Genomic DNA, 13,316 nt, shown 5'->3' with positions numbered 1-13,316 from the left:
ATATGCAGGCGAGGCCAAGTGAAAACATTGAATGTATTATGTTAATTTTTATATTGCCGCCGTGGCTTGGTACGTCGACATATCTGAATAAATTATGTTAATTTGTATATGCGGCTTGCCGGGTTGGAGCGCCTTAAAAACGTATTTATGTTAATACGAATGTTGGGTGGGTCAAACTTGACATCTCTTAATGTTCGACGGCTTGTGCACCAGACCTTATTTATTCACGATGTACTTACATAAAAATCCGCAGACTACCTGCTGGATCTCCTCTCTGTTTCAAAGAACAAATTTGACCTCAGGTCTTCGCTCATTTACCAGCTTCACATTTCCTATTGCCGTACAAAAACTGGAGGAAGGGCCTTTGCTATTGATGCCCCCAGGGTCTGGAATGCTATTGCCAATAAACTGCAACTTGAATCACTACCTATGAGATCTTCACTCAAAACTGCTCTAGAGGAGTCGTACACCCCTAGCTGCCACTGCTATTGAGTGGCCTAAAATAAAATAAAATGTTTTGCTCCGGATGACCGTTGCAAAGTATTATCTGTATTTTGATTTAGTGTGCTGATCCTAAAGGTGCATTGAAAAATGTGATACTCCGACTCATGCTCCTGTCGTTTTTGGAGTCACTCATGCAGCCAGCTATGGCTCTAAGGTTTGGTGTTACATGTTATTTATGTAGTTTATTGTAAAAAATTCAGTCACAGTTCCTATGATCACTGTTACATTGCATTTATGGCTTTATTTTGGTGATTTCTAAAAGTTTGTTGGTTTGGCCATGTTTTTGTTTATTGTAGTACGGAGTTAGACTGATGGCCTTAATCTAAGTTTTCTTGTTGTTGTTGTTTGACTTGCATCCCACTGGGATTTTTGCACACAGCGTTGGTGTACGGTGCTATTTCAGGAATATTTTGATCTTTTTTTCCTGGATTTTCTGTTTGCACAGTCACATCATCACTTTAAGATGTTTTCTTGTTCATGTTTTTGTTTTTTTGTTTGTTGCGGTTGCACCCGATTCAAGAGCCGAATGGCTCACAGGGCTATACCAAATAAATGAAACTATGAAACTAAACTATGAAACTATGCTCGTGCAATACAAAGGCGGGGCCCAAACTACACTTTTAAATAAATTATGTTAATTTTACCGGGAGAGGAAAGGCAGTCGCTATATGAATGCTGTTAAGTGGGATCTCCAACCCTTATCATTGCTAAATCTTGACTTGAAGCTTTCGTGACTGCAGGAATTAATAGGTTAAAATTTATTTTAAAAACAAAAAACTACATTTCGATCACAACACAAGCGATCTTCATCAGGAGGAAAAAAAGAGTAGGATACCTGCTGAAGGCAGGCTGTTTTTATAGTTTTTAATTAGTGTAGCCCAAGGGTCATAAACGAAGTGGGCGGGGCTAGTGATGTTAATGTGATAAATTAGCATGTTAGTGTGAGAGATTAGCATGTTAATGTGAGATCACAGAGCGGCCTCCACGACGAGCACGCGGAGGTGGCTATGTTAATGTGAGATTAGCGTGTTAATGTCAAAGATTAGCATGTTAATGTGAGGGATTAGCATGTTAATGTAAGAGATTAGCATGTTAATAAGATCACCGAGTGGCCTCCACGACGAGCACGCGGAGGTGGCTATGTTAATGTGAGAGATTAGCATGTTAATGTAAGAGATTAGCATGTTAATGCAAGAAATTAGCATGTTAATGTGAGAGATTAGCATGTTGATGTAAGATCACTGAGTGGCCTCCACGACGAGCACGCTGAGGTGGCTATGTTAATGTAAGAGCTTAGCATGTTAATGTAAGATCCGAGAGCCGCCAAAGAATACCTTATCAAAGCTGTCAGCCCATACTGTTAACCCGTATTCTTGTACAGGAAAATTGAGTTTTCAAGTCCATACGGCGTACAGCTGCTTCAATACGGGCAAACATTTTTTGTGTTTCTCCCTTGTGATGGGACTTTTTAGGATGAGCGTTGAGATTTATAAGAGCACGGTGTGACCAATAAGGTCTAAATTGGTCTGTAATAACGTAGGCACTGATATGGGGTTGACAGGTATGCCTTATTAACTCGGCGCGATGAAGGGCCATTGCCTGAAACGTCGCCTGTTATATATTTTCTTTTAAGGTCAGTGTTATTGAATGTGTTAATTTTTTTTCAAACTGTTAATTTAAGGTTTGAACGATAACCGGCAAACTATTAACCGGCTAACCGGTTGCAAAAAGTCAAAGTGATGATCAATTCCAGTGTATGTTTAGTCGTGGGGGCACTGCTGTGTTCACGCGTAAATGGGCGCGTTTGTTTGGCTGTGTCGGGTGGTGGAGTGTGCACGACACACATTGGCACGCGCGGCGAGGCAATCTCACTCGGAAATCAATTATGAGAATGTTGCACGGTAAAACAATTTAAATATCCAATGTGAAGTGGTGAAACTATTGCATCAACGCAAAGAGACAAAGCTTGAGATTATGACTTTATTATTGCAGTAACCTTGATACACGTCAACAGTATTTGCGGTATAAATTACACAGAGCAAAGCGTGGGTCCCCGTGGGTGGTTGCCGAGTAACACCGCCAGTGTTAATCGCTTTCAAAAAAAATTAGTGACAAGAGATATTCAATGGGTTTTTTTTTGTTTAGCTTACGACTGATACGAAATTAACGAGTTTGAGTGAAAACACAGAGCTAATTTTGGAACGTTATTAAGATATTTTTTTTAAAAATCTAGCTCAGTGCAGTTCGTGTTACGAAGACACCAATACAGTTAGAGACTGCAGTGCCCAGAGAACGATTGCTTACGGGCGCTTTATACATTTTCATTATTATTCAGTGCACTGGAGGAGAAAATGGAAATTGGCTAGAAACGTATAGCATTCAAAAACATGACCGTGTTCACCGATTGGCTGAGCTGATACTGGGAGGAAATAATTGAGCGCCCCTCATACTTTGGGAGGAACTGTTTAGACTGCTTTCGTAGCCCCGACTGAATGACTCTGAAATCATCCATAGGTTGCCGTTGACCAGACTTGGAACGAAAATAGAAATACTGACTCAACACTGTACGCCACATGCCACCGTGTTGGCGTCAGCAAGTATTTTCTCAGCCAACGCGCTTCAATCGCTGGACAAAATCAGTGACGTGCGGTGAGGTCAATGGCTGGGGAGGCACTGGCTAGTGTCAGAGCCAGATTCACACACTGAGGGGGGCGTGTTAGACACGTCCCCTTCAGTGAGGCAGATGTAATAGCTGCCTCCCCTGGTGCTTCTTTATTGCAGTTTCATGCCGAGACCAGCGAGCCTAAATATCTTTATACACATACGTGAAATAAGTTACCTGGAGTATGGAAGGCGAGGACATGAAATGAAGGGGTCTACAAACATTACATTGGTGACATACTAAGATAGTAACATCCAGTTACTGAGGGGTTGCACAATCAGAGGTGAGGCTGAGCTCGTTGCTGCCTCACCTTTCATCTCTTCCTGTATTTGCAGTGGAGCTCCGCAAATTTGGTGATTTTGACTTTAAAAATTATTGGAATCAACACAGAAATTACATTTATAACACAGATCAGTGGAAAAATCTGAATATTTATTTTATTTGATTCTTTTTTTTTACTTTTCGTAACAGCTATTTTCATTGGATAATGACAGGTGAGGCTCTGCCTCCCCTGCCTCCCCTGACCGAACGTCCCTGGACGAAATTCGTTTCGAGGAATCTCTTTAATATTTCAGCGAATTGTAGCGCCTCTAGTGGCTGCAGGTTTCATGGTAACCGATTACACACATCATCGTACATCTCTCAAAGACATGTGATGCAACAATCCACGGAGTCGACCCACGCAGTAAACGTATTCTCGTATGTGCTCCGTCCTTAAGCTGCCACTGTCATCAGGCTTGGCCATCGTCCTTTATAGAAACGTGTTCCGACCCCAGCCCACCGACTATTTTGTTTCTTAACGGTCATTACGATGTCTCTAACTTGCGCTTGTTTCTGAAATCCAGTTGAAAGGTGCACAAAGAAGCATGGAGAGGTGCATGCTTGGAATTATACGGAGACAGAATTAAACAACATCTATCCTCACACACGCGATTCACAACTTTAAATAATATCGCAATCTTGAAAATCAATATATTACCCTATGCGTCGTTTCGCTAGGTTTCTCCTAAGCTGCGTATGCTTTATCGCAGTACATTACATTTCGTCCACTCAACCAATATATTGCAATGAGTAAGTGCAATAACCTACATTAGTGCTTATTGCTTCCAGTGTTTAAGAAAATTATGCGACCCAGGACACAATCCCACTTCTCAAAGTGCAACCCTGGCACCGCCAACTGCTTCTAAACTGGCTATGTTCCCAACTGCCTCGAAAGTGACCCTCCAATATAAAAAAAATCATCCCTCCGTGTCTCTGTAGCTGACGTGTAATGGGTCAGCTGACCAGGCCCACGTGGGTAAGTTTGAGCCACAGATTTATGGTAAACGACAGACGTTTAACGATTCCAGCCAATCCAGATTCCACACAATCGCGACGATTGAGTACCGCAATTCGACTCAAGGACCGCCGGTTGTTTCTGTGGTGCGAGCAGCACCTCTAGTGGTTACAGAGGTCACGTGAACCAATTACACGTGACGCGTATAAATTAAACAATTGAGTCAGATAAACGCTTAAATGCACACGTCAACTTTGCAAGATTTAATTTAAAAAATCTCTTATCCCCGATTAATCCCAAACGGTATCAATGTCAGGGCGTGTGACGAAGAATCCCTTTGGACTTCCCGCAGTGCGATTCTTCGCGTTAGAGAAGGGCCCGCAGAAAAGGATGACACTTACCCTGCCACTGCCACAGAAAGTAATGTTTCCCACATGACAGTTAAACTGATACTTGTAATTCTCACACGGTGACATTTATTCAAATCAAGCGGGGAACCAACTTTTTTCTCATAATTTTTTTTTGCATGCACGTGTGCGTGCAATTCCTGGTATCTGAGTAAGTTTTGTGCTGAGACCATTAGCTCTTTACGCTTGAGAACCTGGTTTATTCACAGTGGCTGGGCAGCAAAATCCTCAATTCGAACTCAGGATTTCAGCGGTGACGGCTGAGTGTCTTTGAGCTACCGGGCCACCCTCTGTTAGAATCGACTAATGACTGATGGATCGATACACGCCGCCTCGTAAACTTTGTGGCCTCGTAAATGCCATGGGTTGGTCAGGTGTGAAAGGTGGCGGTGCGAGTGGGCGCTCAGTCGCGCTTGCCGGCACGGGGCTCCAAGTATGCACCGCCGCTGTCGCCACCGCCGTTGCTGCCGTTCGGGCCGTCGAAGTCAAGACTGTGGCGGAACGCAGCGAGGAGGCTCGAGGCCTTGCGGGGCCGCTCCATCACCACCGAGTGGCCGCAGCGTTCGAGTAGGTCCACACGGCATGACGGCAGCACGGCCTCCATCACGGTGGCGCCAGACACGTCCACCACCTGCAGGTGCGCTTTATGTTTATGCTTCATTTTTGTGCTAGGTTTTTATGTTTTTCATTTTCTCAGTTTGATGACCCACATAACTCTTATGAGACTCAATCCTTGTCTCTTGAATTCTCACTGGGTTATACAAAACGAACCTAAAAACTTGAATCTAATCATGGCCCAGCATCCTGTGCACCATCAAACTGCTGGCACGTGTGGATGGTGAATCACTGCATGGCTGACAATCGCTCACAGAGAGACACGCATGCGTACACATGTCTAAGTGAGCAATATCTTTCGGCTCATACGTGCACATGCGTACCTTGTCCTCCTGGCCCCATATGACCTGCGTGGGGGTCGTGATGAGTGGCAGGGCCTCCTGCAGGGCATGACGAGATGACTCACTGGTGATCGCCAAAAACACTACACAGAGAAACACGCACAGCCACAGTGCCAAACCACGTCAGTTCAACCGGACCACTGTCTTCCTTTTTTTTTCATACAGCCTGAGAGCAACGATTAGAGGTACACCTCTAAGTGATTTAGCCATTTCATTGCTTAGTGTAGGAGTTGGTGAACTGCAGATACAACCACTCACCCACTCACCAAACTGCCCAAACCCTCGCCCACTCACCCAATTTCTCGCCTACCCGCGATGAGCCTGGTGCGGCAGTCACCAGCGGTGTGGTGAGCTGTGTTGGCAGGTGGCGTGGACACGTATGGGGGAGCTGTGGTAGCGTTGTGGCCGTAATCGTTTTGCAGGGTTCATACTGGTGAGAATAGCTAAATGAGAGTGCTGTGCGGTGCTTGTAACATGAGCAGTGCAGTGCCGCGTCTCTCACGCTCTCTGTAAAAGTCGTTGTTCTGGCACCGCAACTCCACCAGGGCTTTCAGGATCTACAGAAGCAAACGTCAAAAATTTGTATATGTTACACGTACACAAGATAATAAATAACAACACATTATGGTAATAACATAATACATGTGTATATGTTACCTGCTCTGAAATATAGATTGGAAACATTGAAATTGACACAGAAAATCGAACAAAAGCTAAAAGTGCATAATGAAGCATGGAGAGGTGAACACTTGACATTAGACTGAGGGACGGAAAGAGGAACACGTGGATTAAGAAACACGCGCAAGCTTGATACATCATCATTCTGCGCATTCGGAAAAGTGGGCTCAGGGAGGACGCGTCACACACGGTAAGGAATGAAGATAGCCGGCAGTCTCGACAAACGATGGAGCGGCATCCAAACGACAGAACACCCGCGAGAGCTCGTCCGCCGCGGACAGGGAGTGACGAATTTGGCTCACGTGCAGGAGCTGGAACGGCGACGGTACGGACGGGCGTTCACCCAGCAGTGGCTCGACAACGGGGCTGTGAATGCGCATGAGCAGTCGCACCAACCTGCTTGTGCAGGCGGATGGGCGCGTAGGCGCACAGGTCGAGCATGCCGCGCATCTCGCTCGGCGTCTCCGGGATGAGGCTGATGCGAGCGTTGCGCATGTCCGTGCCCTCCAGGGCGCGCAGCTCGCGGATGAAGGGCGTATCGCACGGATACTGTAGGCCTGCACCGCGACCGCAAGAGGAGGGTGGCAGGGGGGTGTTGGGAGGGGAGGATGACAAAGTAGGATGAGCAGGTGGGTGGGGTGGAGGGGGGAGCAGCGAGGTAAGGGTACCACGGGACAAGCATAAAGAGGTTACGTTTCGGGTTTTACAAACAAACTAACGAAAATATTCGAATTTATGAGGTGTGTTGTTATGATTCGGAGCAGTGTAAGCGCGATGGTCAGCGCACTACGCTACACAACTGCCAACCTGGGCTTGATGCCCAGCCACCCACTCATTTGCCGTGGTGGCCTTTATGGGTGCTCACTAACAACACTTGCTCCAGCAAGCCGTTAAAAGTTGCAAGGGGATCTCTGCATTGTGTGTTGGTGTGTTCGTGTGTGACACAATCACCTGCGGGGCAGATGAGGGTGATGGCGCACAGCTCCTTCGGGTGATGGGCAGCATAGACCCCTGCGATGCAGCCCCCCATGGAGGTGCCCACCAGGTGATACGGGCTTGAGTCGAGTCCCACGGCACCCACAAACTATGGTAGAGCCAAACAAACACAAAGGCAAACAAAGATAAAGATCCCCCATAGAGCCTTGACAGACAGTTGGAGCAAGGACAGTTAGTGAGAAACTATGAAGATCAGTATGGCACAGGAGTGGATGGGTGGCCAGCATCACGCCTGGCCACCTTTGTCTCCCTAGTGGCAATGTTTACACATTTTTATTTGAGGCTAAGTCAACCTAAGGGAGGCCCAGGACTGGTTCAGATAATCATAACATGTGTTGGCCGTGAGCGGGAATCAGTTTCTTAGCATGGTAACCACGACACCACTGCTCCCCACAAGCGTGCACACACACCTTAAACACAGTACACACACCGCAAGCATTTTACACACACCACACAACACATGGACGTGCTTCTTGGCTCGATGTGACATCTCCTTTGCCCTCCGTCCCTTGCAACTGTATCCAAGGTTACCTGGTGGATGCGTGCCACCTGCCCCTGGATACTGTAGTCTTCCCCGGCGATACGGCTGGTCCCCTCATGCCCCGGCATGTCCACGCTCACCACGCGGCACTCTAGCTCCAGGAACTGACAAGAGGGGAAACACAGGGAGAAGAGAAGGATGTCTTGAACTCGGACTTGAACCAGGGAAGGCAGCTGACAGCACGAATGGTTGGGGGTAAGAAGCTTCAGGCCACAGCGGCAGCAACAAAGACAGAGCGTTCAAGGTTATATTGTTTAACCAGGTGAGAACTCTCGCACCAGGATGATCTCATTTGCAAGAGTGACCTGGGGCATAAGTCTGCCAGTATTGGTCTACCATTGTGATGTAGAATCCCAATTGACGAATTTGTAGTATCATTTTGAATTTGGCAAATTTGAACCCTGATGCCGCAACACATTGGCCTGCTCTCGCAAATGATGCCAGGTAACCTTTAACGTCCACTGAGAAGTAGCCGGTGCGTCGTGGTATTATTACGGTTGTGACACCCACAGTAATAACCAGGGCAGCCACTGCATTCAAACCGTGAACCTCTGCAACAAGCGGTGATTGCTCGACCCCTGGGCTGGGTCACCACCCCGAGGCGATGTCACCACCTCAGAATCTCCCCTTCGAGTAAAAAGTGAAAGGGGGGATGTAGGCCCAGGGCAACTCCATGGAGGATCTTGATGATGGAGATTGCGATCTTGTGGTTATGATTGGAGTTGGAACCAGCGGAGGGATCCGGGTATTGGGGAGATGTGGTCTCGTTGATGGGTGTGTATCTTAAACTTATTTCGCACTGTACATAGCCAACCGTGCTAATCGGAGGTGTGGGCCTATGAAGACCGACACGATACACGAGGTGGTGGGTGGCCAGCACAAAGCCTGGCCACCTTTGTCTCCCTAGTGGCTATGTTTACACATTGACCGTGAGCAGGAATTGAACTCGGGTCACCGGATTTGTAGCGCAGCGCACTAACTGCTACACTACCGGTCTCCAATAGAGTTGATACAGGAGGATTCCGGATTGTCGCGGCGAGACGTGTCTCTTCATGCGGTACAGAGTGGTGAACATGACACGGCCTAGCTACAGCGCGTTCACCGCTTGTTGCAGAGGTTCGCGGTTGAAATCCCGCAGCCAGCGATGATTAATGCAGCAGGTGTATTAGCCATTACTTGAGAGGAGAACAAACGTGCGCACCCGCAGCATCGGCAGCCACATGTCCTTGTGCGCAGAGAAGCCATGCAGCAGCAGGATGGCCGGGCCCGCGTTGCTCTTGGCACCGCCGCGCTCCATGTAGCAGAAGGTGTAGCCAGCGACAGTGACGTGCTTCACACGCAGGCCCAGTCTCTGCCTCCAGAACCTTGGCGCAAACAAACAGAAAAACAAAGGCCCCGACATGTAGCCTATAACAAAATGTTGGAGCAAGCACAGTTAGTGAGCACCTATAAAGGCTGGCACGGGACACAAAGGGATGGTGTTGCCACGACTAGCACGCTCGTCCGCCTTTATTTCTACAATTCTGATGTTTACACACTGCACCATGTACACATTTGAGGCCAAGTAGACCCGAGGGAGTTACAGGGCCGGTTCAGATATTTATCACCGATGTTGACTGTGAGTGGGAATAAAACTCAGGTCGCTGGGTTCATAGTGCAGCATGCTAACTACTATACTACCACTCCTCACAAAATAAAAACAGCCGCATTTCGCCAATAAGTGCCGTTGATGTGACCACAGCACTTGTGCCAGGCTAGGTGCCAGGGCTAAGTTGGGGTTGAGATGATGTTCAATGCAGATGCGTGTACATGTTAGACTGACGTTGAGTTGGGTGTAAGACTGGAGCAGTTTGTGTTTGTTTGGAGGGGTCTCCCCTGAGAGAAAGAGGGTGACAGTAACCGTGAATGTGTGGGGGTGTCCCCGTGGCGCTCTTGCCGCCAGGAGGGTTCGGCGCGCACCAGTTGAAGGCATGGAGGTAGACGGTGGGGCACAGGAACCAGGCGAGCGCCAGGGTGATCACCGGCACCGATATTGTGCCGCCGACCACCAGCACCAGCGCGACCGTGTTTGTGGACATACTGAGACAAACAGAAACGTTACGAGTCAACATTGGTCAGCAGAGTCGATTAATCAGCTAAAAACGGTAATGAATACTCGTGGTTGGCTACTTGGGACCCTCTAAATATTATCGGCCGCTCCGACACTCTACCTCCCAAAGGCGGGCAGCTCCCTACAGGCCACACACATGATCCTGATGACATCATTAAGTAACGCTTATCACCTCCTGTCCAGCGGCACACGAGGGGGCAAAGATTAGATTCCGCCCCTGCACCAATTTTTTTTGCATTATCCAATTAGGGTTGGGGTCGAGAAATCGAACTGATAATTGGTAGAGTTGTCGATGATTTAAATAATCGGAGAGCAATATTCACTGGGGGAATTTCTCAACACCGTCAGTGTTTTCTGCAGCGCAAACATCGCGTGCTTCTCATACATCTCCACACAGGGTAGCTCATTTACTTATCAGCCGTGATCTCTCCACAGCAAGAGGCACTACACGGTACTTTCGCACCTGCCCTGCCACACAGGTGTTCATCGCATGCCTGTCAAACCGAGATACTATATTTTTAAATGCTCAAAGAGCTGGAATTCGGCCTCATTAAGCGACGAACCAGATTTATTGACTGGGTTGAAGTCCATCGGTACACTTGTGAGCCCAGTCTAATCACAATTGGACAGGCCTGGGCTCGAAAGCGCTCCGAGCCATCCAGCCACTTGTCACTGACAATGATGGGCAGACATTCATCCAGCAGTGGACAGCTCATGGCTGATGTTGATGATGGGCAGGCCTTCATCCAGCAGTGGACAGCCCATGGCTGATGATGATGATGGGCAGACCTTCATCCAGCAGTGGACAGCCCATGGCTGATGTTGATGATGGGCAGACCTTCATCCAGCAGTGGACAGCCCTTGGCTGATGATGATGGGCAGACCTTCATCCAGCAGTGGACAGCGCATGGCTGATGGTGATGGGCAGACCTTCATCCAGCAGTGGACAGCCCATGGCTGATGATGATGATGGGCAGACCTTCATCCAGCAGTGGACAGTCCATGGCTGATGATGATGATGGGCAGACCTTCATCCGGCAGTGGACAGTCCATGGCTGATGATGGGCAGACCTTCATCCAGCAGTGGACAGCGCATGGCTGATGATGATGGGCAGACCTTCATCCAGCAGTGGACAGTGCATGGCTGATGATGATGGGCAGACCTTCATCCAGCAGTGGACAGTCCATGGCTGATGATGATGATGGGCAGACCTTCATCCAGCAGTGGACAGCGCATGGCTGATGATGATGATGGGCAGACCTTCATCCAGCAGTGGACAGCGCATGGCTGATGATGATGATGATGGGCAGACCTTCATCCAGCAGTGGACAGTGCATGGCTGATGATGATGATGGGGAGACCTTCATCCAGCAGTGGACAGTCCATGGCTGATGTTGATGGGCAGACCTTCATCCAGCAGTCGACAGCCCATGGCTGATGATGATGGGCAGACCTTCATCCAGCAGTGGACAGCGCATGGCTGATGATGATGGGCAGACCTTCATCCAGCAGTGGACAGCGCATAGCTGATGTTGATGGGCAGACCTTCATCCAGCAGTGGACAGCGCATGGCTGATGATGATGGGCAGACCTTCATCCAGCAGTGGACAGTCCATGGCTGATGATGGGCAGACCTTCATCCAGCAGTGGACAGCGCATGGCTGATGATGATGGGCAGACCTTCATCCAGCAGTGGACAGCCCATGGCTGATGATGATGGGCAGACCTTCATCCAGCAGTGGACAGCGCATGGCTGATGATGATGGGCAGACCTTCATCCAGCAGTGGACAGCGCATAGCTGATGTTGATGGGCAGACCTTCATCCAGCAGTGGATAGCGCATGGCTGATGATGGGCAGACCTTCATCCAGCAGTGGACAGTCCATGGCTGATGATGGGCAGACCTTCATCCAGCAGTGGACAGCGCATGGCTGATGATGATGATGGGCAGACCTTCATCCAGCAGTGGAAAGCTCATGGCTGATGATGACGGGCAGACCTTCATCCAGCAGTGGACAGCGCATGGCTGATGATGATGGGCAGACCTTCATCCAGCAGTGGACAGCGCATGGCTGATGATGGGCAGACCTTCATCCAGCAGTGGACAGCGCATGGCTGATGATGGGCAGACCTTCATCCAGCAGTGGACAGCGCATGGCTGATGATGACGGGCAGACCTTCATCCAGCAGTGGACAGCTCATGGCTGATGATGACGGGCAGACCTTCATCCAGCAGTGGATAGACCACGGCCTTTGCCTGGCGAGTCGTACGCATTGCAGGTGGGAGACAGCCGTGGGGGGGTGGCTGTGTGATCTCCCTCACGATGCTTCGGCCCCCCCCACCCGCCACTGTCGTTGATGAATGAGCGAGCCCCCCTCGAGTTATATAAACGGCGGGCGGAGGCAGCAGCACGGATCACAATCGACTCGCTCGTTCGCTGCTATCGCGTGTGACAAACAAATACAACGACGACGGGGGAGCAGTTGGCGCCAAGTTTCAGGCTCGACGGCCCGAGGCTTACAAAGAGGGACAGACAACACTGCGTAGTGGCCATTGTACATTTAACTTAACATTCGCGGTTTTACAACGGTGCGCGTAGAGCAGTTTTTTTTTAACAACGGTAACGAACAAACAAAACAACATAAAACACATTCGAGGCCATCAATTCGTGCAATAGGAGGTGCGGTAACAGCAAAACTAAAATTTATTACGGGGCGGGGCGGAAATAAATCGAAATGACTTGTGCGGAGAATTTTTTTGTATATATATTTGTTTTTACCTGAGGCGAGTTACTGTGTCTCTCCGTCTCCTTGCGTGTGTGGCGCGCGCGCGCGTGCGTGCGCGTAACCCCTCCCCACCCCTCCACACCCCCCACCTCACCCCACCTGGAATCGCCTCGACGCGGCCGCGCGCAAAGGTCGCGCGCGAAGGCCCCGCGCGCTTCCCTCCCCCCCCCCGCCGCCACGCAGCCCAATCGGCAGCGAGGCCGCCCCGGGCCCTGTCGCGAGACGCGCTCCAGCCAATCGCTGCTGAGGAATAACTCAACAGGGGGCGGGTCGCCCGTGCTATTAGCACCGCCTCCACCCCAACGCCCTCCCCCCCCATCGCCCTCCCCCCCCATCGCCCTCCCCCCATCGCGCTCCCCCCCCCGTCGCCCTCCCCCCCGTCGCCCTCCCCCTCGTCG

At 49.5% G+C, this 13,316-nt stretch overlaps 1 protein-coding gene across 1 annotated transcript; it reads right to left on the bottom strand.

The window, feature by feature from the left end:
• Positions 1–2,470: 2,470 nt before the first annotated feature.
• On the bottom strand, positions 2,471–13,085 carry LOC116951134 (monoacylglycerol lipase abhd6-B). Its single transcript, XM_032969578.2, has 9 exons — positions 13,018–13,085; positions 9,980–10,099; positions 9,222–9,384; positions 8,011–8,124; positions 7,435–7,567; positions 6,880–7,040; positions 6,308–6,362; positions 5,788–5,888; positions 2,471–5,480 (listed from the first exon to the last, which is right to left on the bottom strand). Exons 2-9 carry the CDS (start codon positions 10,096–10,098, stop codon positions 5,253–5,255), a joined length of 1,074 nt encoding a protein of 357 aa, XP_032825469.1. The 5' UTR covers position 10,099; positions 13,018–13,085; the 3' UTR covers positions 2,471–5,252.
• Between the last annotated feature and the right edge of the window lie 231 nt (positions 13,086–13,316).

The sequence above is a fragment of the Petromyzon marinus genome, chromosome 42, assembly GCF_048934315.1.
Source record: "Petromyzon marinus isolate PM22_M1 ecotype Great Lakes invasive population chromosome 42, UKy_Petmar_22M1.pri1.0, whole genome shotgun sequence".
In the NCBI taxonomy this organism is placed as follows: domain Eukaryota; kingdom Metazoa; phylum Chordata; class Hyperoartia; order Petromyzontiformes; family Petromyzontidae; genus Petromyzon; species Petromyzon marinus.
The sequence above is the reverse complement of the archived record's forward strand: the minus strand, read 5'-3'. Positions and strand labels throughout refer to the sequence as shown.

Coding starts and splice junctions, on each gene's coding strand:
- LOC116951134 (XM_032969578.2), bottom strand. CDS start 10,098: ATGTCCACAAACACGGTCGCGCTGGTGCTGGTGGTCGGCGGCACAATA. Junction 9,385..9,979: donor TACCTCCATGCCTTCAACTG/GTGCGCGCCGAA, acceptor GTTTGCGCCAAG/GTTCTGGAGGCAGAGACTGG. Junction 5,889..6,307: donor CAACGACTTTTACAGAGAGC/GTGAGAGACGCG, acceptor TTCTCTGTGTAG/TGTTTTTGGCGATCACCAGT.